Source organism: Xenopus laevis, chromosome 2L, assembly GCF_017654675.1.
Source record: "Xenopus laevis strain J_2021 chromosome 2L, Xenopus_laevis_v10.1, whole genome shotgun sequence".
Lineage (NCBI taxonomy): Eukaryota > Metazoa > Chordata > Amphibia > Anura > Pipidae > Xenopus > Xenopus laevis.
Window position 1 is genome coordinate 185,577,447 of NC_054373.1, and position 25,225 is coordinate 185,602,671.

Below are 25,225 nucleotides of genomic sequence, written 5' to 3' on the forward strand. Positions count from 1 at the left end.
AATATTGACATTTGATAAACTGTAATCCATGGAAAAGGGCCTCAGGCTCCATTCTAATCGCCACTATCTAAAAAGAGGGTGTGTCAGACTATGGTGACATCAGCTTACTGTTCCATTCTGCTCTTCCATGATGTCCTTGGCATAGTCTGATAGTCTTGCAAGAAGACTCCACAAACACTTGTGTGTCCAGAAGCTTCGAGTCTATCTGTAAAGTGGTAGGTACTCATCAACTGGATCTTGCCTTCTCCTCTTCCATGATTACCTTGGAATCTGCCCATTTGCTCCAAGCTAAAAGCTTTCTGAACTACTAAGCTTAGTGATAGACAGTGGCTCAGGTGGTCAAGCCCACACGTCATTATTGACTTCCCAGTGAAGCAGAGCAACTCCAATCTTCTTCAAAGGAGACACCACAAACATATGTGTCCAGAAGCTTCAGGTTGATCTGCAAAGTGATAAGTATACCGCAACTGTATATTCCCTTCTCCTCTTCCACGATGCCCTTGGCTCAGGGCCTGAGCAGTTACCCAAAGCTGAAGGCTTTACAAAGAACAGTGATGGTATGTGGGTTAGATTTAAAGCCAGTGCTTCTTCACAAACCTTGATGCAAAGAAGGACTAGAATGATAGTGCAAAAAAAAAAATGCACCCAGAACGTTAGAACTTGAGGAAAACAATGTATTGCATGAAAACCAAGACATTTTGGGACAGTAGAGGGGTGGAAGATATCCCGTAGGCAGAGAATATTTTCATTTACTTCTCTTGGTGGCTTATATGCAATTAAACTCTCAAAAAGGACAAAAACCAAAGTTAACATCTACGGCAAGTTTTCTGGAACCTCTGAAAATGAAAGATTTCTCAGAATGTTTCCTTCTAGATGAGGATTTCTAGTGAGGCCACATTTTTGGCACAATTAAAGGCACGCTAAAGCCAGCATGTGGTACAGGAACAATCTCAAGGCTTTGCTCACCTCGAATAAATAAAATAAAAAAAACTCACATAAAATCAGTTCATTTTTACAGTTCTTTTAACAGCCCATCTATACTTTCCAGACTTCTTCATAACTAATTTAAGAAGGAAAAGGGTTGCCCAAGATCACACGTCCTTTTTGCCTGGATTTATTGCTCTATGAAAAGGAAGGCCCATAAACTTCATGCTTCTAAGGTTCAGGTGAAATGTGCTGCATTCATAAAGGGGCTGATGGATATAAAAAAACGTGCGTCGAAAGAGAATATGATAAGTTCAGTCGACTATTAATAGCACATAAGGAACGGGTTTGTATAAAAGCAAAATATTGCAAGAACTTGAGTGCAGTGGAGGTTAATAGACATTATAACAGTTACGCCGCCGGTCTGTGAAGTACAGGGGTTGGAACTAGAAAGCACACTTTATGGGGAAAGGCAAGTTGGGATTGGTTACACCGGAGAAGAGACAGTTAAAGGGGACATGATCACTATATATAAATATATAAGGGGGATATGATCACTATATAAATATATAAGGGGGATATGATCACTATATATAAATATATAAGAGGATATGATCATTATATATAAATATATAATGGTGCTGACACTCTGGAATTTAAGTAACAGAGTGATGATCTTTTGTTTGTATGGCCTAGTATAAGCTATATGAGTGACCATTGTCCACAGTAGACCATTAGTCCATCCTGCCTTGGGCCTTATAGCGTTATGGCGTCATAGAGGGTGGGGGTGACAACTATCAACCCTCTGACACTAGCCATTCGTCCGTCTTAGGAATTGGACCGTTCCAGATATATATTATATAAACAGGGGATATGACCAGTATATATAAATATATAAGGGGAATATGATCACTATATATACATATACAAGAGGATATGATCAGTATATATAATATATAAGGGGGATATGATCACTATATATATATATATATATATATATATATATATATATATATATATATATATATATATATATATATATATATATATATATATATATATATATATATATATATATAAGGGGATATGATCACTATATATAAATATATAAGGGGGATATGATCACTATATATAAATATATAAGGGGGATATGATCACTATATATAAATATATAAGGGGGATATGATCACTATATATATAAATATATAGGGGGATATGATCACTATCTATAAATATATAAGGGGGATATGATCACTATCTATAAATATATAAGGGGGATATGATCACTATATATAAATATATAAGGGGATATGATCACCATATATAAATATATAAGGGGGATATGATCACTATATATAAATATATAAGGGGGATATGATCACTAGATATAAATATATAAGGGGATATGATCACTAGATATATATATATATATATATATATATATATATATATATATATATATATATATATATATATATATATATATATATATATATATATATAACAAACAAGGGAAAGTTGTGCTCACCACTAGTTTTTAAAAAATGGGTTGAGTGCAGAGGAATCTTGTATTTGTCTATATATATATATATATATATATATATATATATATATATATATATGGGACAGTAATGAAATAGAGAAAGTACAGAGAAGAGCGCCTAAGCTGATGGAATGGATCCAGCTGACAAGAGGTCACCCATTCAGATAAGAGGTTCCAGCTAAATACTCTGGGAGGGTTTGTTACAGTGAGAGCTGGGAAGTTGTAGAATTCCCTAAATAATTATCATTAAAGGAGAAGGAAACCCTTTTGGCGCAAAACTCCTCCCCACCGTAGGCCCCCCCTCCCTCCTCCCCCGGCCTACCTCCCCCCCTGGGCAAATGCCCCTAACTTATTAGTTGCCCCTCCATGCAGGTCCTCTCTTCCCGAGTTCACGGGCGCCATCTTTGTCCGAGCCCTCTTCTTCTTGTACTAATCAGCGTTTGCCAGTAGGAGGCATTTGCCGGTTGGATCTACTGCGCATGCATCAGAATTTCACGAAGTTTCCAATTTCTTTTTTCAGAAACTTCGTGACTTTGGCGCATGCGCAGTAGATCCAACCAGCAAACGCCTCCTACTGCGCTTGCGCCTCCAAATACAGGAAGAAGAGTGGATGAAGATGGCGGCCGTGAACGCGGCAAGAGAGGGGGGAGGAGGCCCTACAGTGGGGAGGGGGAGGGGTTTTGCGCCAAAAGGGTTTCCTTCTCCTTTAACAAACAAGTGTCTGGATCTCCTGCCATTGCCTAAAGCTTAAGGGATGATAACAACAAACAGCAAAAATGCTTTTGATAGACTTTTAGATTTATAACTGATTCAAATCTATAAATGAACTGTTGTCAGTGACATGGCTATTTAGTATAAACAAGTATTTCTTGTATCCTATAGGTATATATAGATTATACCTGAGTGATACAGTCTCATACGTTCATATTATATTGTTCACTGAAACTACTTTTAGCAGCTACTTAAAATGAGGGGAACAGCAATATTATTCTGAATGCTGTTCATTCCATTACAAAGTAGAATATCCCCATCTAGTGGCTATAAGCAGATATAGCAATGCCCCCAGTAGTCTCTCTTGTGAGATATTTATACACAAGTGCTGGGCTATGAGACATGAGAAAGAAAGTTGTAGCCAGTAAACTAGAGGTGAGGTTAAAGTGCAAGCTGAGTGCCCAACATCTCAATTTTTCATTGGAAAACTTAACCTTTTTTTTTTTCAGTTAAAGGGCAGGTTCACCTTTAAGTTAACTTTTAGAATTTTAAAGAATAGCCAATTCTAAGCAACTTTTCAATTGGCCTTCATTCTTTATTTATCATAGTTCTGTAATTATTTGTCTTCTTCTTCTTCTAACTCTTTCCAGCTTTCAAATGGGGGTCACTGACCTCATCTAAAAAACAAATGCTCTGTAAGGCTACAAATGTATTGTTATTACTACTTTTTATTACTCATCTTTCTATTCAGCCTTCTCCTATTCCTATTCCAGTCTCTTATTCAAATTAATGCATGGTTGCTAGGATAATTTGGACCCTAGCAACCAGATTGCTGAAACTGCAAACTGGACAGCTGCTGAATAAAAAACTAAATAACTCAAAAAACACAAATAATAAAATATGAAACCCAATTGAAAATTTTCTCAGAATATCAATCTCTACATCATACTAACAGTTAATTTAAAGGTTAACGCCTTATGGCTTTATGGCAGCTGAGATTCTAGCTATCTGTATAACAGAACATTCTGTCCGAGTGGCTGCACAGATCCTATCTGATCCCCATTGTAAGCAGCAGTCCTGTCCTGCTTTATGGCAGCTGAGATTCTAGCTATCTGTATAACAGAACATTCTGTCCCAGTGTCTGCACAGATCCTATCTGATCCCCATTGTAAGCAGCAGTCCTGTCCTGCTTTATGGCAGCTGAGATTCTAGCTATCTGTATAACAGAACATTCTGTCCCAGTGGCTGCACAGATCCTATCTGATCCCCATTGTAAGCAGCAGTCCTGTCCTGCTTTATGGCAGCTGAGATTCTAGCTATCTGTTTAACAGAACATTCTGTCCCAGTTACTGCACAGATTCTATCTGATCCCCATTGTAAGCAGCAGTCCTGTCCTGCTTTATGGCAGCTGAGATTCTAGCTATCTGTATAACAGAACATTCTGTCCCAGTGGCTGCACAGATCCTATCTGATCCCCATTGTAAGCAGCAGTCCTGTCCTGCTTTATGGCAGCTGAGATTCTAGCTATCTGTATAACAGAACATTCTGTCCCAGTGGCTGCACAGATCCTATCTGATCCCCATTGTAAGCAGCAGTCCTGTCCTGCTTTATGGCAGCTGAGATTCTAGCTATCTGTTTAACAGAACATTCTGTCCCAGTTACTGCACAGATTCTATCTGATCCCCATTGTAAGCAGCAGTCCTGTCCTGCTTTATGGCAGCTGAGATTCTAGCTATCTGTATAACAGAACATTCTGTCCCAGTGGCTGCACAGATCCTATCTGATCCCCATTGTAAGCAGCAGTCCTGTCCTGCTTTATGGCAGCTGAGATTCTAGCTATCTGTATAACAGAACATTCTGTCCCAGTGGCTGCACAGATCCTATCTGATCCCCATTGTAAGCAGCAGTCCTGTCCTGCTTTATGGCAGCTGAGATTCTAGCTATCTGTATAACAGAACATTCTGTCCCAATGGCTGCACAGATCCTATCTGATCCCCATTGTAAGCAGCAGTCCTGTCCTGCTTTATGGCAGCTGAGATTCTAGCTATCTGTATAACAGAGCATTTTGTCCCATGGCTGCACAGATCCTATCTGATCCCCATTGTAAGCAACAGTCCTGTCCTGCTTTATGGCAGCTGAGATTCTAGCTATCTGTATAACAGAACATTCTGTCCCAGTGGCTGCACAGATCCTATACACTTACAAACAGTCAGCTGGACACTGATAACTTTAGCATGGGAGGGATTAGCAGAAATAATTATTTCACTGCATGTATGTATGGGAGATAAAGTAGAGAAGACTTTGGGAAGTCACATCTCATACCTTAGCAAAGAGAAGACACCATAGGAATTTCGAACGGTGCTCTGATCCACTTGCAGATGACTGTTCCGCTGAGACTCCGAATGATTCTGGAATAGGTCACAGAATTAGATGAAAATATTTAACTTTTGGGATCTTCAGAAACACAGCATCCCTATAGGGGCCTTTTTATTTGAAGCAAAACATTGGCTTATACTGGTCCTAATGTCAGTCTCCAGTATCCACAACTGCTCACAGAGTCCAAAGAAGGGATGGTAAATTATTAAAGGCAATACAACACATTATTAATACATTATCACTGAGGTCCTTACATTATAAACTCTATGATACAGTTTCAGGCCTTATGTACACGGACTCCATGTTATCCAAACAAACTAAATTTTTATAAATGATTTCCTTTTTCTGTGTAATAATAAAACAGTAGCTTGAATTTGATCCCAAGTAAGTTGTAATTAATCCTTATTGGAAGCAAAACCAGCCTATTGGGTTTAATTAATGTTTATATGGTTTTCTAGTAGACTTAAGGTATAAAGATCCAAATTACAGAAAGATCCTTTATCCGGAAAACCCCAGGTCCCGAGCATTCTGGATAACGAGTCCCATACCTGTAGTAGTGAATGTAAATGCTCATCTTCAAGGGGTGGGGAGCAATAGATAAATATTGATAGGGGAGGTTCAGTGGATCTTACCTTGCTCTCAAATGCTGCCCCGTAATACCCATCATTAAGGCCAAAAATGATTTCGTTGGGATTAGAAGCATGGATCTGCGAACAAGACAAAGAGATTGGACAGGAATGGGTTAAATTATCAGCAGTTTTATTCTTTGTGGATTTTGAAATAATTAAATATTTTTGTTCTGCATTTCCTCTGCATTTCTGCAACCAGTTTTTTGGGGGAAGAGGAACCCTAGCGACGAGGCTACAGGGGCTGGGAGATGAACTGGGGCAAGCCTAAATAGAATGGCATACCCAACAAGACAAGGAATAAAAGGTAGTCTTTGAAATAACCCTTTAAATGCCACCAAAACTAGACTATAGCTCCGTGAACTTGAAGTTTAGGTTTGTTTTTTTTTACTGAAAGTCTAAAGGTGGCCATAGACGTAGAGATAGGCTCGTTTGCCGATGTCGCCAAACAAGTGGATCTCTCCCTGATATGCCCACATTGAAGTCAGCAATATTGGGCTGATCAGATCGTTGGAATTAGTTTTAGGGCCCAATGATTGGATTATAATGGATTTTATATGGGTGGTCGGATCACGGACCCACATACACGCATAGATTCGGCCTCGATCCGACGGGATTTTTTAACCTGTCCGATCAAGATTGTGCCGACTTTCGGCCAGATATCGATCGGGGAAGCCTGTCGGATGGCCCCACACACGGCCCAATAAGCCGCCGACTCTGTCTGTTGGCAGCTTTCATCGGCCCGTGTATGGCGGCCTTAAAGGAAAACTATACCCCCCAAACAATGTAGGTCTCTATTAAAAGATACTGAGTAAAACAGCTCATGTGTAAAACCCTGCTTCATGTAAATGAACCATTATCATAACAATATACTTTTTTAGTAGTATGTTCCATTGGGTAATCATAAATAGAAAATTGCCATTTTAAAAAATAAGGGCCGCCCCCTGAGATCGTAAGATTCACTGTGCACACATACAAACCACATGTAAGGTCACATGAGCCAATGAACAGACAGAGTTCTGCCTTTTGCTTCAACACTTCTTCCTGTTACAGTTAGTGTTGTAGTATTTCTGGTCAGGTGATCTCTGAGGCAGCACAGATAGAGTCACGAAATGGTGGTTCAAGGCAAGAGATGTAAAAGGGCAATATTTATGTAAATATATATTCCAGTTTGGTAAGATTCTTTAATATGTCATTCAATTTGATATAAACTATCTTTTGCTTAAGTATTCATTTTGGGGGTATAGTTTTCCTTTAAGGAGACGGACTGATGTTTTCCTATCTGAAGTGACTTCATACTTTACAATCTCTGAGAGCACAGACAGCACAGATAGAGAGAAACAATCACAACAAGTAACACCCTGATATGGTAGGGCCCAATGTAAACTCCCCTAGCCACAGGTAATAATACATAAATAATACATAAATGACAGTTCTGGGCACACATTTAGTTAAACTCTCATATTTGAATATTATATATAGGGATGCACCGAATCCAATGTCGGTTCAGGATTCAGATGTTTTTCAGCACGATTCGGATTCAGCCAAATCCTCATGTCGGCCAAACCAAATCCAAATTCTAATTTACTAGGGATGCACCGAATCCAGGATTGGGTGCAGGATTCGGCCGAATCCTTCTTCCAGGCCGAACCGAATCCTAGTTTGCATATGCAAATTAGGGCTGGGGAGGGAAATCGTGTGACTTTTTGTGACAAAACAAGGAAGTAAAAACGGTTTTCCCCTTCTCACCCCTAATTTCCTTTCGCAAAGGATTCAGGGGTTCGGCCGAATCCAAAATAGTGGATTCAGTGCACCCCTATAATTTACATATGCAAATTAGGGATGGGAAGGGAAATCACTTGACTTTTTGCCAAAAAACAACGAGTTAAAAAAAATTCCACTTTTCCCCTTCCCTGCCAGGGCCAGGTAAAGCCGACCAGGTGGCCCAGTCGACTAGCCCCGCCCCCCCACGCATGCACACACGCCCAATAACATCGGGGAGGGCAATGTAAGGGTAAACTAAGGACAGGGGAGGGACAGGGGGAAGGACAGAGTGTAGGGACAGGGTAGAGGGACAGAGGGGAGGGCTAGAGGGGAGAGACAGAAGGGAGGAGAGGGACAGAGGAGAGGGGAGGGACAGATGGGAGGGAAAGGACATAAGGGAGGGGAGGGACAGAGGGGCAAGCGACAGGGGTAGGCGAGAGTTGCAGACGGGAGTGAAGCTCATCTAGGGGTAGGAAAAAAAATCCTGAACAGGGACCTTCTAGAAGTAGGATTCGGATTCAGTTTGATATTTGGCTGAATCATTCACTAAGGATTCTGGGATTCGGCTGAATCTGAATAGTGGATTCAGTGCATCCCTACTTATATATGTCCATTTTGGGTTTTGGAAGTTTCTATCACTATGGTTCTGATTTTGCTGATGAAGGTCTCTGTGTGGAAGGGAAACATTAGATCAAAACGGCCGCCGAGAAAGTTGGTCAGGATTGTAGTGTCGCGCCCTTCAGCTTGAAACCAATTTAGCATGATGGGAATTCTTACAATCGTTTCCAATATTCAGCACAAAATGCAAATGCTTTACAAGAGGTACTGATACCCACCTGTGGGCCTATATATCGGAGTCCATCCAGATTCACTTTCCACTCGATCAGCAGTCGCCACACATCATTCTTGCCACCCCATATCCTCACCACAAAACACGATACGGATGTATCCAGGCGGTCCGGCATCAGCCCGAAATCAAGGCTCCGCCATGTTGGATTCTACGCGGGAAATGTGCAAATTTGATTTATTTGGTTTGTCTGAAATGAACCGCAAAGCAAGGGCTGATATAGTCAAGTCCAAAACCAGCCAAAGTCTGCTACAAAACTAGTCCAAAACTAGTCAAAGTCAGCTACAAAACTAGTCCAAAACTAGCCAAGACAAGGAACTTCAAAAGAAGCCCAAAAATAGCTCAATATGTGCAGTGAAAAAATCTTTTATTTATATATATATATATATATATATATATATATATATATATATATATATATATATATATATATATATATATATATATATATATGTATGTATGTATATATATAAAAATATGCCTTTTTTAAAATTTTTCCATTAAGCAAAATGGGACATATTCGCCAGTCACCAGGGGCGTAAGTAGAGACGAGGTATAGGGGCCCTATAAGGCCCTAATTCATATACAATTTCAATAAATATTGGTTAAACAGGTCAACCTCTAGACATTTTGGTGGCCAGCAGATTTTTGCCCCAAAATTGTCTGAAATCGAGGAAAGTCACCGGAAAATAAGATAATGCTTAAGAGTGATGGGAGAATGGGGAACAGAGCCCAAAATCTGGTAACTCACGACTTCTACACAAGTTAGTCTCATTGCATGCTGGGTATTGTAGTCTAACAATTTGCCGACTGCCAAGTTGAATGTAAAACAAAAACTACATTACCCAACATGCATTGGGAGAAGCAGGCTCTGCACATTAGGGCAAGACTTTATATTAGTAGAAAATTCGAGAAAGAAGCAGGGCAGTCCGGCACTCATATGGATCCACAGAACCAAAATATTTTATTTAAAAAATATATCTTTATTAATCAAAGCTTAAAAAAAGTATACTTGCATCTCCATCCGCCCTACGCGTTTCATACCCACAAGGGCACTTATTCAGCCCATTGTATCAATTCTAACAGCTGACTTTAATGAAACTCAGGGATTCCGCTCAGCAGGGACAGTTAAAGGGGATCTATGGTCAAAAATTTAAAAAAAAACAGCGAATCATTTAAAGAGGTTGTTCACCTTCCAACACTTTTTTTTTTTTTAGTTCAGTTCAGGTTCATTTTACCAGAAAAAAAGTTTTTTTAATTGACTTCCTATTTTCTACTTGACTCTGTAACTGATCTAAATTGATCCATTTGTTGATCCATTTCTTAAAGGGGATCTATGGTCAAAATTTTAAATCCCCCCTCTTTAGGGACTGAATATACCGTATATACTCGAGTATAAGCCGAGTTTTTCAGCCCCCAAAATATGCTTAAAAACTCTACCTCGGCTTATAATCGGGTCAAGCGCAAAAACGGTCGCTGGTGTCTAAGAATAGTCGCTGGCGTCCAAGAATAGTCGCCGGCTTCCAAGAATGGTCGTTGGCGTCCAAAAACGAGACGCTGGCACCTCCAATGGGAGCAGAAACCCTCAATTTTTTGATTGAAACTTACCAGAAGCTGCTGCATTTCTCACCCTAGGCTTATACTCGGCTTATACTCGAGTCAATAAGCTTTCCCAGTTTTTGGAGGTAAAATTAGGTACCTCGGCTTATACTCGGGACGGCTTATACTCGAGTATATACGGGAAGCATTTTTCCAATAGCAAATAATAATTTTTATTAGCAGTTTTTTAGGTGATCACAGCGCAATCATATCTCCCACATACCTGCTCCAGCTTCAGCATCGCGCAAAACCTCCACGGCCAGTGGCCATCTCTTCTTCTTGGCCCGCCTGCCTCTGCTAGTCCCACCCACCTCTGCTAGTCCCGCCCGTCTACCAATGAAAAACGAGTAGGCAGTTATGGTTTGCAGACGCCTGCTCGATGTGCTTACCGTCACTTCCATTGTCACTCCATACTTGTTTTTCATTGGTAGGCAGGCGGGACTAGCAGAGGCAGGCGGGCCAAGAAGAAGAGACGGCCAAGGGCCGTGAAGGTTTTGCTGGAGCAGGTATGTGGGGGATATGATTGCGCCGCAATCACCTAAAAAAAACGCTAATAAAAAATAATTATTTGCTATTGGAAAAATGCTGATATTCACTCCCTAAAGCCAAAGGGGGGATTTAAAATTTTGACCATAGATCCCCCTTTAAGAAATGGATCAACTAATGGATCAATTTAGATCTGTTACAGAGTCAGTGACCCCCTCCCAGAGCTGCTTCAGAACGTCATAAGGTGAAAAATGAAACTTTAACTTCAGTATTAGAAAAACGGTCACAAGTAAAAACAAATATAGGAAGTCCTTTAAAAAGGCTTTTTTGTGGTGAAATGAATCTGAAAACAACTGAACTGAAAAAAAAAGTGTTGAAAGTTGAACAACCTCTTTCAATGATTCGCTGTTTTTTTGCAGCCAGCTGCAGGTACAACAATGGATGCATAGACAAGCCTCCATTTATACAGGTATGGGATCCATTATCCGGAAACCCATTATCCGGAAAGCTCAAAATTACAGAAGGCCATCTCCCATAGACTCCATTTTATCCAAATAATCCAAATGCTTAAAAATGATTTCCTTTTTCTGTGTAATAATAAAACAGTAGCTTGTACTTGATCCCAACTAAGATATAATTAATCCTTATTGGAAGCAAAACCAGCCTATTGGGTTTATTTAATGTTTACATGATTTTTTAGTAGACTTAAGGTATGAAAATCCAAATTAGGGAAAGATCCATTATCAGGAAAACCTCAGGTCCCGAGCATTCTGGATAACAGGTCCCATATCTGTACAAGTTTAAATCTTACATGGGGTGAGATGAACCCCTCAACTTGACTTCAAATTATTTTTAATCAACAAGAGGAGCAAATAGATCCATGTTGATGAATTTTAATGAATTAGAAGTGGGGATGGCCACCCTAATTGGGAGATCACTGAATGAAGGTGCTGGGTCTGTCAAAGAAACATCGCACTTACCAGAGAGTCTTTTACTACTTCGCTCTTGTAAAATTCTAGAAGAGAAAAAGAAAAAATTTAATTACTAAGTTCTCTTTATTCAGAAATGTTAACCAATATATATATCATATGAAAAAGTTTGGGAACCCCTCTTTATTCTTTGGAGTTTTGTTCATCATTGGCTGAGCTTTCAAAGTAGCAACTTCCTTATAATATATAACTTGCCTTATGGAAACAGTAGTATTTCAGCAGTGACATAAAGTTTATTGGATTAACAGAAATTAGGTGCATAAATTTGGGCAACGCAACAGAGATATTACATCAATACTTAGTTACAAATGTAACAGCCTCTAGACGCCTCCTATAGCCTTTGATGAGTGTCTGGATTCTGGATGTGGCTATTTTTTCGTCCATACAAAATCTCTCTAGTTCAGTTCAATTTGATGGCTGCCGAGCATGGACAGTCTGCTTCAAATCATCCCATAGATTTTCCATGATATTCAAGTCGGGGGACTCCAGAATATTGTACTTGTCCCTCTGCATAAATGTCTTTGTAGATTTCCAAGTGTGTTTAGGGTCATTGTCTTGTTGGAATATCCGACCCCTGCAGCGGAACTTCAACTTTGTGACTGATGCTTGAACATTATCCTGAAGAACTTGTTGATATTGGGTAGAATTCATCCGACCTTCGACTTTAAAGGACCAGTAACATCAAATTTTTTTTTTACAAAATTCGTTAGTATACATGAAAAAATAAACACCAAGTCAAATAAAACTTTAAAATAGCAAAGCCTTTACTAAGAAATAACTTACCGAAACTGCACTTCCTGTCCTCTACAGAAAAGGCGACACGGCGACCATCCATTGTGCGGCGCTGGATTTCTCCTCCTTGGCTCTGTCTCATGTTGTATTGACAGCATGTGAAGCGGCTGATGCATCAGGGAGCGTGCTTTCCATGTGTGCGGATTGCTGGCTCATCGGCGCGTCTGTAGAGTACCTGCGGCAGGGGAGCTTTTCAGAGTGGAGCTGGGCCTCATCGTGGATGTTTGTAGTTGCAGGCAGCAGGCCGATCGGAGTTCCCAGTCACTGGCACGTAGCCACTCTTGTCATGCACTGCTTTCCATGCTAGAGAGCGCTTGTCACCAACCCGAATTCCCCCAGCACCACCTACAGTATCTTAGCTACAAGCACCGGCGCAATCCTTCTCCAGCTGCCGACCCAGCCAAAGCCCCGGGGTCACATCCCAGAGTTACAGCAGAAGCAGGAGCGGCGCTGTCAGGTTGAGCGCTAAGGAGAGAGCGCAAAGTCAGAAAGAAGTGAGTGGGGAAAGGCGAGCTACTTTCCAGCCTGGGAGGATCACTTTCTCTCGCTTCCTCTCTGATCGGCCTGCTGCCTGCAACTGCAAACATCCACGATGAGGCCCAGCTCCACCGCCGCAGGTACTCTACAGACGCGCCGATGAGCCAGCAATCCACACACATGGAAACCACGCTCCCTGATGCATCAGCCGCTTCACATTCACAGGCCGATCAGAGAGGAAGCGAGAGAAAGTGATCCTCCCAGGCTGGAAAGTAGCTCGCCTTTCCCCACTCACTTCTTTCTGACTTTGCGCTCTCTCCTTAGCGCTCAACCTGACAGCGCCGCTCCTGCTTCTGCTGTAACTCTGGGATGTGACCCCGGGGCTTTGGCTGGGTCGGCAGCTGGAGAAGGATTGCGCCGGTGCTTGTAGCTAAGATACTGTAGGTGGTGCTGGGGGAATTCTGGTTGGTGACAAGCGCTCTCTAGCATGGAAAGCAGTGCATGACAAGAGTGGCTACGTGCCAGTGACTGGGAACTTCGATCGGCCTGCTGCCTGCAACTACAAACATCCACGATGAGGCCCAGCTCCACTCTGAAAAGCTCCCCTGCCGCAGGTACTCTACAGACGCGCCGATGAGCCAGCAATCCGCACACATGGAAAGCACGCTCCCTGATGCATCAGCCGCTTCACATGCTGTCAATACAACATGAGACAAAGCCAAGGAGGAGAAATCCAGCGCCGCACAATGGATGGTCGCCGTGTCGCCTTTTCTGTAGAGGACAGGAAGTGCAGTTTCGGTAAGTTATTTCTTAATAAAGGCTTTGCTATTTTAAAGTTTTATTTGACTTGGTGTTTATTTTTTCATGTATACTAACGAATTTTGTAAAAAAAAAATTTGATGTTACTGGTCCTTTAACAAAGGCCCCAGACGTCCCTGAACTAGCCACACAGCCCCACAGCATGATGGGACCTCACAATCTCACAATCCATTCTCACAATCCTCCGCATATGCCGCTCCTGTATTTTTCTAGGCCTGCCAGACCTGGGTTTTACAGCAACTGTGCCTGTGGCCTTCCATTTCCTCATTACATTCCTTACAGGTGAAACTGACAGTTTAAACCTCTGAGATAGCTTTTTGTAGCCTTCCCCTAAACCATGATACTGAACAATCTTTGTTTTCAGATCTTTTGAGAGTTGCTTTGAGGATCCCATGCTGTCACTCTTCAGAGGAGAGTCAAACAGAAGCACAACTTGCAATTGGTCACCTTAAATACCTTTTCTCATGATTGGACACAGCTGCCTATGAAGTTCAAGGCTTAACGAGCTAATCCAACCAATTTGGTGCTGCCAGTAATCAGTATTGAGCAGTTACATACATTCAGATTAGCAAAATTACAAGGGTACCCACATTTTCGTTGTTCAAATCGTCACCTACATCAGCTCCATGCAATAAAGCCTAAAATGCCATTGTTTAACTCACCTTTCTCAAGGGGTTGTTCACCTTTAAATGAACTTTTAGTGTGATTTAGAGAGTGATATTTTGAGACAATTTGCAACTGGTTTTCATTTTTTTATTATATGTGTTTTTTGAGTTATTTTGCTTTTTATTCAGCAGCTCTCTAGTTTGCAATTTCAGCCATCTGGTTGCTAAATCACTCCATCTATCTATCATTGCCTGTCTCACTGGCACCCAGATCCCACAACTGCCAGCTAATTCCCCGTGAATATCACCAGGCAGTAGATAAGGTTGGCACAAGACACAGTCTCTCAAGCAATATACAACTTTGTTATTGAGCCCATTTATTACATGCCAGTTACTGGTGGAGTGCCTCTTCTTTTATTCCTATCACCTACCTCTGTAAATCTTTTTCTCATCACACAAATGAAGGGTAAAGTAAGTATCGAGGAGTCGATATCCATTTTTATTTACAATGTTCCGAGCTGCAATGTTCCTTAAGTGACGGAGACGTCTCTGCAAACAAATTGAAATTAAAAAGTGAGAGAGAGGCTTATTTACATATTACAGGTTTGTCAGAAATGCAGTAATAGCATAGTACAAGCTACACAATGATAGAAATAATTAATAATGAGCAAGGGTCCTACTGGATTCTATCTGATCCCCATTGTAAGCAGCAGTCCTGTCCTGCTTTATGGCAGCTGAGATTCTAGCTATCTGTATAACAGAACATTCTGTCCCAGTGGCTGCACAGATCCTATCTGATCCCCATTGTAAGCAACAGTCCTGTCCTGCTTTATGGCAGCTGAGATTCTAGCTATCTGTATAACAGAACATTCTGTCCCAGTGGCTGCACAGATCCTATCTGATCCCCATTGTAAGCAGCAGTCCTGTCCTGCTTTATGGCAGCTGAGATTCTAGCTATCTGTATAACAGAACATTCTGTCCCAGTGGCTGCACAGATCCTATCTGATCCCCATTGTAAGCAGCAGTCCTGTCCTGCTTTATGGCAGCTGAGATTCTAGCTATCTGTATAACAGAACATTCTGTCCCAGTGGCTGCACAGATCCTATCTGATCCCCATTGTAAGCAGCAGTCCTGTCCTGCTTTATGGCAGCTGAGATTCTAGCTATCTGTATAACCACGAGGCCGAAGGGGGGTACTTTATTTATTATAATACACAAATTTTAGTGAGTCATGTGACAGAAATAACATCAGAAATCACTGTTTAAAACTGATGACATCAGAACTCACCGTTAATAAGGATATTTACAGGATATTCATGGTGTTTGTGTATTATAACCCTCTTATTGGCTATCCAGTACACACAGTACTCATGAATGCACTCCCACATCACATAACCTGTCCCCATTGTAAGCAGCAGTCCTGTCCTGCTTTATGGCAGCTGAAATTCTAGCTATCTGTATAACAGAACATTCTGTCCCAGTGGCTGCACAGATCCTATCTGATCCCCATTGTAAGCAGCAGTCCTGTCCTACTTTATGGCAGCTGAGATTCTAGCTATCTGTAACAAAGCATTCTGTCCTAGTGGCTGCACAAATCATATCTGTTATCCATTTTGTTCAAAATGGATCAAAAAGAACAGTAACATTTTAAAAAAAAAGTGTTTTAAAGGAATGACAATATAATGTACTGTTGCCCTGCATTGGTAAAACAGATGTGTATGATTTAGAAACACTACTATAGTTTATATAAACAAGCTGCTGTGTAGCCATGGGGGCAGCCATTCAAGCACAGGATACACAGTAGATAACAGATAAGTACTACTATAGTTTATATAAACAAGCTGCTGTGTAGCCATGGGGCAGCCATTCAAGCACAGGATACACAGTAGATAACAGATAAGTACTACTATAGTTTATATAAACAAGCTGCTGTGTAGCCGTGGGGGCAGCCATTCAAGCACAGGATACACAGTAGATAACAGATAAGTACTACTATAGTTTATATAAACAAGCTGCTGTGTAGCCATGGGGCAGCCATTCAAGCACAGGATACACAGTAGATAACAGATAAGTACTACTATAGTTTATATAAACAAGCTGCTGTGTAGCCGTGGGGGCAGCCATTCAAGCACAGGATACACAGTAGATAACAGATAAGTACTACTATAGTTTATATAAACAAGCTGCTGTATTAGCCATGGGGGCAGCCATTCAAGCACAGGATACACAATAGATAATAGATAAGTACTACTATAGTTTATATAAACAAGCTGCTGTGTAGCCATGGGGGCAGCCATTCAAGCACAGGATACACAGTAGATAACAGATAAGTACTACTATAGTTTATATAAACAAGCTGCTGTGTAGCCTTGGGGGCAGCCATTCAAGCACAGGATACACAGTAGATAACAGATAAGTTCTGAAGAATTCCATTGTATAGTACAGAGCTCATCTCTTTTCTACTGTGATACCAGTGTCTTTTCTTCTTTTTCATCTTTGAATGGCTGCTCCCATGGCTACACAGCAGCTTGATTCTAAAACTTTAGTAGTGTTTCTGAAGCAAACACATCAGTTTTACTAGTGCAGAACAACAGTACATAATATTTTCATTACTTTAAAACAGTTGAATTTTTTGGTATTAGTGTTTCTTTTAAACAGCAGAAAGCCAACCCATGCAAATCAGCGATAACAGGGTGAATTAGCAGAAAAACTTAAAAAAAAAAAAGTTAAAAAAAAGCAGAGGATTCATGGATATTTGTTTGTAAAACAGACAATTGAATGAATACTAGATAAGTTCAGCAGGAATAATAAGAGAAACATTGAAAGCAATCACATGAACTGGCCAAACTCGTATAATACAGACAGGAATTTCACATGACTGCTTTGAATACACACGATTAATAAAATGGGACGTGGAGGCCAAATAATAAGCCACTTGTGATTGGAGTTAATCGCTACGGATGAAACATGTGACTGAGCACAATGCAGTTATAATGCGTTACTTGCAATTAGTTCATATGAGTAGATTCTCTCTTCTGGGTGAAGGAAGTCTGTTTCTTGAGTACATATGGACTAATCTCAAAATCTGTCCCATATCATAGGGACAAGAACTAGGCCTTATAAATAGTATATTGTTGTCTGTCACTGCATCGTCAGTCTGTCCTTATACATTCTGTGCCACATGGCTTAGTACTGATATACAATTGCAAGCTTGGATTCTCTCTCTTAGGGTTAGAGGCACAAGAACAGCAGCAGTGATGTATGGAGATCAATAGTGCTTGAGTATATACATCTAAAATAGGATTTCAGCAGCAAGCCCAGCTCACAGGGGCCAACAGGCAGCAGCAAACGGCAGATAGAAGCAGCAGCAAACGGCAGATAGAAGCAGCAGCAAACGGCAGATAGAAGCAGCAGCAAACGGCAGATAGAAGCAGCAGCAAACGGCAGATAGAAGCAGCAGCAAACGGCAGATAGAAGCAGCAGCAAACGGCAGATAGAAGCAGCAGCAAACGGCAGATAGAAGCAGCAGCAAACGGCAGATAGAAGCAGCAGCAAAAGGCAGATAGAAGCAGCAGCAAAAGGCAGATAGAAGCAGCAGCAAAAGGCAGATAGAAGCAGCAGGCAGCAGCAAACGGCAGATAGAAGCAGCAGCAAATGGCAGATAGAAGCAGCAGCAAAAGGCAGATAGAAGCAGCAGCAAAAGGCAGATAGAAGCAGCAGCAAACGGCAGATAGAAGCAGCAGCAAAAGGCAGATAGAAGCAGCAGCAAACAGCAGATAGAAGCAGCAGCAAACGGCAGATAGAAGCAGCAGCAAACGGCAGATAGAAGCAGCAGCAAACGGCAGATAGAAGCAGCAGCAAACGGCAGATAGAAGCAGCAGCAAACGGCAGATAGAAGCAGCAGCAAACGGCAGATAGAAGCAGCAGCAAACGGCAGATAGAAGCAGCAGCAAACGGCAGATAGAAGCAGCAGCAAACGGCAGATAGAAGCAGCAGCAAACGGCAGATAGAAGCAGCAGCAAAAGGCAAATAGAAGAAGCAGCAAAAGGCAAATAGAAGCAGCAGGCAGCAGCAAACAGCAGATAGAAGCAGCAGGCAGAAGAAAATGGCAGATAGAAGCAGCAGGCAGCAACAAACGGCAGATAGAAGCAGAACAACATCTGAACAGAGGCCCAGGGGGGTAAATAAGACTTGTAGGTGCTATTTATGGCCTATCAGGATAAGTCATATAGAGAATTGGGATCCATTATTAATAAACCCAATATCCAGAAAGCTCCAAATTACAGACTCCATTTTATCCAATTAATCCAAATTTTTAAAAATGATTTCCTTTTTCTGTGCAATAATAATAATAAAACAGACTGGTCAGTCTATTCTGTTTACTATCATTTAAAAAAGTCTATTTTACTGTTATACTGTGTGTCTTCTATATTTCCTTGCTCAGCTATTTGCAAAAACCATATATCGATGCAAGCTAGGATGAAACCAAGAGGAACCTCTTCACAGAAACAGACTCGTGCTAAGAAGGTCACGACGGTTGTGGTTATGCCCCTCTGCACCTGTTTCCTGAAGATGACTGCTATATTAAACCGCATAAGATACTTTTGTAGTTTGTACTTTTCCATTTGAAGCTATATAACAAAACCGCAAGCTTACGGGGGTGTCATAACCCCCACTTAGTCTATATAATCTTTTTGTGCCTTACCTGTACAAGGAGAGCCAGTACAGGTATAGGATCCCTTATCCGGAAATCCGATATCCAGAAAGCTCCCGTAGACACTTTTATCCAAAATATCCAAATTTTTTAAAAATGATTTCCTTTTTCTCTGTAATAATAAAACAGTAGCTTGTACTTGTTCCCAACTAAGATATAATTAATCCTTATTGGAAGCAAAACCAGCCTATTGGGTTTATTTAATGTTTAAATGCATTTCCACTAGACTTAAGGCATGAAGACCCAAACTACGGAAACATCCGTTATCTGGAAAACTCCAGGTCCCGAGCATTCTGAATAACAGGTTGCATACTTGTAACACCTTTAGAGGGAGATATATTTTTTAGCCTTTAAAATTTTAACCTGAAAAATTGATAGGAAACATAAGAAGTTAAAACACAGTGGCATAAAAATAATGTTCCCCCTGCTGCAACTTATACTCCGAAAATTCACAAGCAGCTTTCTATCAAACCAACGTGGCCCAGGAGGAAAATAGTTAAAAAAGGAAATAAATAAGCGATTTTCCAAGGAAGCGACATTCCCTCCTGCCCCACCCCAACCCATAAATAATAAAGCAAGGAAATAACAGTAACCTCTTCCAAATACACCCAAAAAAAGAATGTGTAGCTTATCTACTATGTTCACTGCCAACACTACAAATGAAAGTGCAAAACATTCAAGAAACAACAACTACTGAACTATCACTCCCAACATCCCCTGCCAGCAAATACCCAGTAAGGGTGGCAACTGCCTGCACATGCACATAGGCTGTTCCTGCTGAATTGTGCTTAGTACAGGGTCCCATACATCTAATAATTGCAGGGTCCTGAAAGACTTTCCTTTCCTTTCTATTTTATCTACAGAACAAGAGACCGCATGTTATGGGATCTACATTATTAATACAATGGATCCATTATCCGGAAAGTTTCAGGTACCAAGCATTCTGGATAACAGGTCCCATACCTGTAATAATCGCAGGGTCCTAAAAGACCTTCCTTTCTATTTTATCTACAGAACAAGAGACAGTATGTTAGGGGATCTACATTATTAATACAATAGATCCATTATCCAGAAAGCCTCGGGTACCAAGCATTCTGGATAACAGGTCCCATACCTGTAATAGTCGCAGTGTCCTTCCTTTCCGTTGTATTTTATCTACAGAACAAGAGAGCGCATGCTGGGGGATCTGCATTATTAATGGAGTTCCGTGTAATGCTAGAATGTGTTGCAGGAACAACAAGACACAACTACACAAACAGCAGGGGGTCGCCGATACATCTGGTACATGGGGATAACACAGGAATAGCTTTAATAACTCTCTCCGGTCTAAGATGCAGCCACTGTGATACTCGTTATTAATAGCGGTCGCTCGTCCCAGCAGCCTTATACACAAGCTGTGCAGGTTTACTCTGAATTCATCATCAAGGCCATTAGTATAAAAATATACACACACCAGTGCAATGTTCCCCTTTAATCACTACTAGGTGGATCACAGGCATCAGCTATCAATAAAAGCACAAAATAAAATGCTGCCCATTAGACTTGGTCTTATTGATTGTGCTGAAGCCAATAACTTGCACGAATATCATTGGTATATCATATTCTCTATATATGGGAAGTATCATTCTCTCAGCGTGCAGAGGCCTCTCATGTTACATTTGCTATTAAATGTAACATTTTACATATGTGTATGTGTATATATATATATTTGTCTATATGTTTTTTGTGGTCACACCCTCATTGCACCCCCGCCTAATGATTTTAAAAACTAGTGGTGAGCACAACTTTCCCTTGTTTGTTATAGTTCTACAAGAGCAGTGACCAGCTCCATGTTGTAGCTCCCACCCCCTCCAACTATAGTCAGGTGATCCCACTGGTGTCTAATAAAAGGGCAGCCAAGTTTGGGAGTTTTACTTTGAAAGCAGCAAGTAAGTTGCAGGTAAAACGTATTCGTCCCTTTTATAAAATGTATAATTAAACCATAGAATTCTTAATGAATCAGATGAAAATTGAGCATAGGACTGGCCAGATATGGGATGACTTTGACGTAGTTGTTCAGCTTAAATATATTGCAATATATGGACAAACAATCCCTGTTTTGTTTAAAGGGTAAGGCATTTTTCAGTAGCAGTAGCACAAAATGTCTCTGTCTTAAATATATTGATAATGGGTTGAGTGCAGAGGAATCTTGTATTTGTCTATATGTATTTTGTGGTCACAGCCTCATTGCACCCCCGCCTAATGATTTTAAAAAATAGTGGTGAGCACAACTTTCCCCTGTTTGTTATATATATATATATATATATATATATATATATATATATATATATATATATATATATATATATATATATATATATATGTATAAATAAATAGAAGAAAATGCCAGCACCAAGGGTCGTGTTTGTAGAAAAAACTGGTATTGTTACATGATATGTAAAACCGATGTTTCAGTCCCTATTCAAGAGAAAGGTCTCAATAGTGACCGAAATGTCGGTTTTACATATCATGTAACAATACCAGGTTTTTCTACAAACACAAGACCCTTGGTGCTGGGGGGGGGGGAGAGAGATACTGCATATACAGATATAGGATCCGTTATCCGGAAACCCGTTATCAGGTAAGCTCCAAATTACAGAAAGGCCGCCTCCCATAGACTCCATTTTATTGAAAAAAAAAACGAATTTTTAAAAATGATTTCCTTTTTCTCTGTAATAATAAAACAGTACCTGGTACTAAGTTATAATTAATCCTTATTGGAAGCAAAACCAGCCTGTTGGTAATGTTACAATTACATAATTTTATTGTAGACTTATGGTATGAAGATCCTAATTATGGAAAGATCCATTATCCGGAAAAACACGGGTCCCACACCTGTATGTATGTATGTTAGAATATATATATATTCATATAGAGAGAGAGAGAGAGAGAGAGAGAGAGAGAGAGAGAGAGAGAGAGAGAGAGAGTGAGAGTGATCTAACAACCAATACCAGGAGTGCCCATACTTTACTAATGTGAGTTTTTAGTGGTAACAGACTCCTGCTGCACAAATTTGGCAGCCCCCTCATACAGGAACAGGGCAGTAAGAAAGGTAATGTAAAAGCATCAGGCAAATACTTTTATGGCAAAATGATAAATAACATTCAAAGACAATGTTATGACAGATAATAAAAAAAGGTTATTTTCTGATGTCAGAATCTCTTAAACCCTAAAGAATAGAACACATATATGATTATGGATATCTGTTATACAGATAGCTAGAATCTCAGCTGCCATAAAGCAGGACAGGACTGCTGCTTACAATGGGGATCAGATAAGATCTGTGCAGCCACTGGGACAGAATGTTCTGTTATACAGATAGCTAGAATCTCAGCTGCCATAAAGCAGGACAGGACTGCTGCTTACAATGGGGATCAGATAGGATCTGTGCAGCCACTGGAACAGAATGCTCTGTTATACAGATAGCTAGAATCTCAGCTGCCATAAAGCAGGACAGGACTGCTGCTTACAATGGGGATCAGATAAGATCTGTGCAGCCACTGGGACAGAATGTTCTGTTATACAGATAGCTAGAATCTCAGCTGCCATAAAGCAGGACAGGACTGTTGCTTACAATGGGGATCAGATAGATCTATGCAGCCACTGGGACAGAATGTTCTGTTATACACAGCTAGAATCTCAGCTGCCATAAAGCAGGACAGGACTGCTGCTTACAATGGGGATCAGATAGGATCTGTGCAGCCACTGGGACAGAATGTTCTGTTATACAGATAGCTAGAATCTCAGCTGCCATAAAGCAGGACAGGACTGCTGCTTACAATGGGGATCAGATAGAATCTGTGCAGCCACTGGGACAGAATGTTCTGTTATACAGATAGCTAGAATCTCAGCTGCCATAAAGCAGGACAGGACTGTTGCTTACAATGGGGATCAGATAGGATCTGTGCAGCCACTGGGACAGAATGTTCTGTTATACACAGCTAGAATCTCAGCTGCCATAAAGCAGGACAGGACTGCTGCTTACAATGGGGATCAGATAGGATCTGTGCAGCCACTGGGACAGAATGTTCTGTTATACAGATAGCTAGAATCTCAGCTGCCATAAAGCAGGACAGGACTGCTGCTTACAATGGGGATCAGATAGAATCTGTGCAGCCACTGGGACAGAATGTTCTGTTATACAGATAGCTAGAATCTCAGCTGCCATAAAGCAGGACAGGACTGCTGCTTACAATGGGGATCAGATAGGATCTGTGCAGCCACTGGGACAGAATGTTCTGTTATACAGATAGCTAGAATCTCAGCTGCCATAAAGCAGGACAGGACTGCTGCTTACAATGGGGATCAGATAGGATCTGTGCAGTCACTGGGACAGAATGTTCTGTTATACAGATAGCTAGAATCTCAGCTGCCATAAAGCAGGACAGGACTGCTGCTTACAATGGGGATCAGATAGGATCTGTGCAGCCACTGGGACAGAATGTTCTGTTATACAGATAGCTAGAATCTCAGCTGCCATAAAGCAGGACAGGACTGCTGCTTACAATGGGGATCAGATAGGATCTGTGCAGCCACTGGGACTGAATGTTCTGTTATACAGATAGCTAGAATCTCAGCTGCCATAAAGCAGGGCAGGACTGCTGCTTACAATGGGGATCAGATAGGATCTGTGCAGCCACTGGGACAGAATGTTCTGTTATACAGATAGCTAGAATCTCAGCTGCCATAAAGCAGGACAGGACTGCTGCTTACAATGGGGATCAGATAGGATCCGTGCAGCCACTGGGACAGAATGCTCTGTTATCCAGATAGCTAGAATCTCAGCCATAAAGCATAACAGGACTGCTGCTTACAATTGGTAGCAGAATCCCCCTGCCAAGCTATCACAACCCTGTCAGTCGCCCGTACAATACAATACCAGCCTTACCCATAATGCACTGCTACTGTGACAGCCTGACATGATAATAGACAACAGCTATACCCGCAATACCCACTAACCCTGAGCCTTACCCACAATGCACCGTTCCGTGCCAGGGACCCACCTGCTGAGTGTGCAGCTCCACATGCAGTGAGCGGGCTCCAGCCCCAGGCCCGGGCACCATTCCGACCCCCGGAGGCAAAGACACCGAGGGGCCCAGAACCAATACATCCCTCCCGCGGGAAACCGGTAGAGTCACGCTCATGTCTTTCACTGTCTCCGAGGCGGGAGTCCTAACAGCAAACAGTCTTCCTCCTCCTCCTCCTCCCCATCCAGCTGACTCTCAGCCGCCACTACAGCTTCCTTCCGGGTCCGGAGCGCGCACGGCACAAGCGGATTACGAGGGGGTGCGCGCGCGTTCAGCGAAGATAGGTCACAACGTTCAGCTGAGGGGAGGACACGGCGGTAGACACGCCCATCGTCTACTTCCCAGCGCGGATTGGTCGGTAGATCGTTTACGATAGAAACAACAACACAAAGGTATCTAGAGGGGCGGGATTAAAGTGAATATTCTCTTTGGGCAGTTTAGCTGTCAATATGGTAACATAGGCGTGGCTATACGCTTTATCTTTCCCCTATTGCTGCGGCTGTAGAGGCGGGTGTTTGGTGGATCAGCTGTTCTTATAAGGCAGCCATTAGGGAAACAACTTGCTTACAATTCACTTTATGTGAGATGGACTTTCAAACAGCTGATCTGTTAATGTTACATCGGTTGCCATGGGATACTAGACTGTTATCCCGCGTTGCACCTTTTATTACATAGTAAGTAACATAGTAAGTAAGTAACATAGTAAGTAAGTAACATAGTAAATAAGGTTGAAAAAAAACAGATGTCCATCGAGTTCAACCTTTTTTTTTTTTTCTTTTTATTAACTACCTAACTGCCAGTTGATCCAGAGGAAGGCAAAAACCCCATTTGAAGCCTCTCCAATTTGCCTCAGAGGGGGAAACATTCCTTCCTGACTCCAAAATGCAA

General features: G+C 41.3%; 1 protein-coding gene across 2 annotated transcripts in view; it reads right to left on the bottom strand.

Annotated features, from left to right (window-relative positions):
* The window catches only part of uvrag.L (UV radiation resistance associated L homeolog), a 68,769-nt gene extending 44,155 nt beyond the window's left edge, over positions 1 to 24,614 (bottom strand). The window contains 6 exon segments of one of the 2 annotated variants that reach the window (NM_001096689.1): positions 5,501 to 5,586; positions 6,187 to 6,261; positions 8,781 to 8,942; positions 11,857 to 11,891; positions 14,990 to 15,107; positions 24,314 to 24,526. In NM_001096689.1, coding sequence (NP_001090158.1) covers positions 5,501 to 5,586; positions 6,187 to 6,261; positions 8,781 to 8,942; positions 11,857 to 11,891; positions 14,990 to 15,107; positions 24,314 to 24,373 — 536 coding nt within the window. In that variant the 5' untranslated portion in view covers positions 24,374 to 24,526. 2 annotated transcript variants of the gene reach the window in all.
* Positions 24,615 to 25,225: the final 611 nt, after the last annotated feature.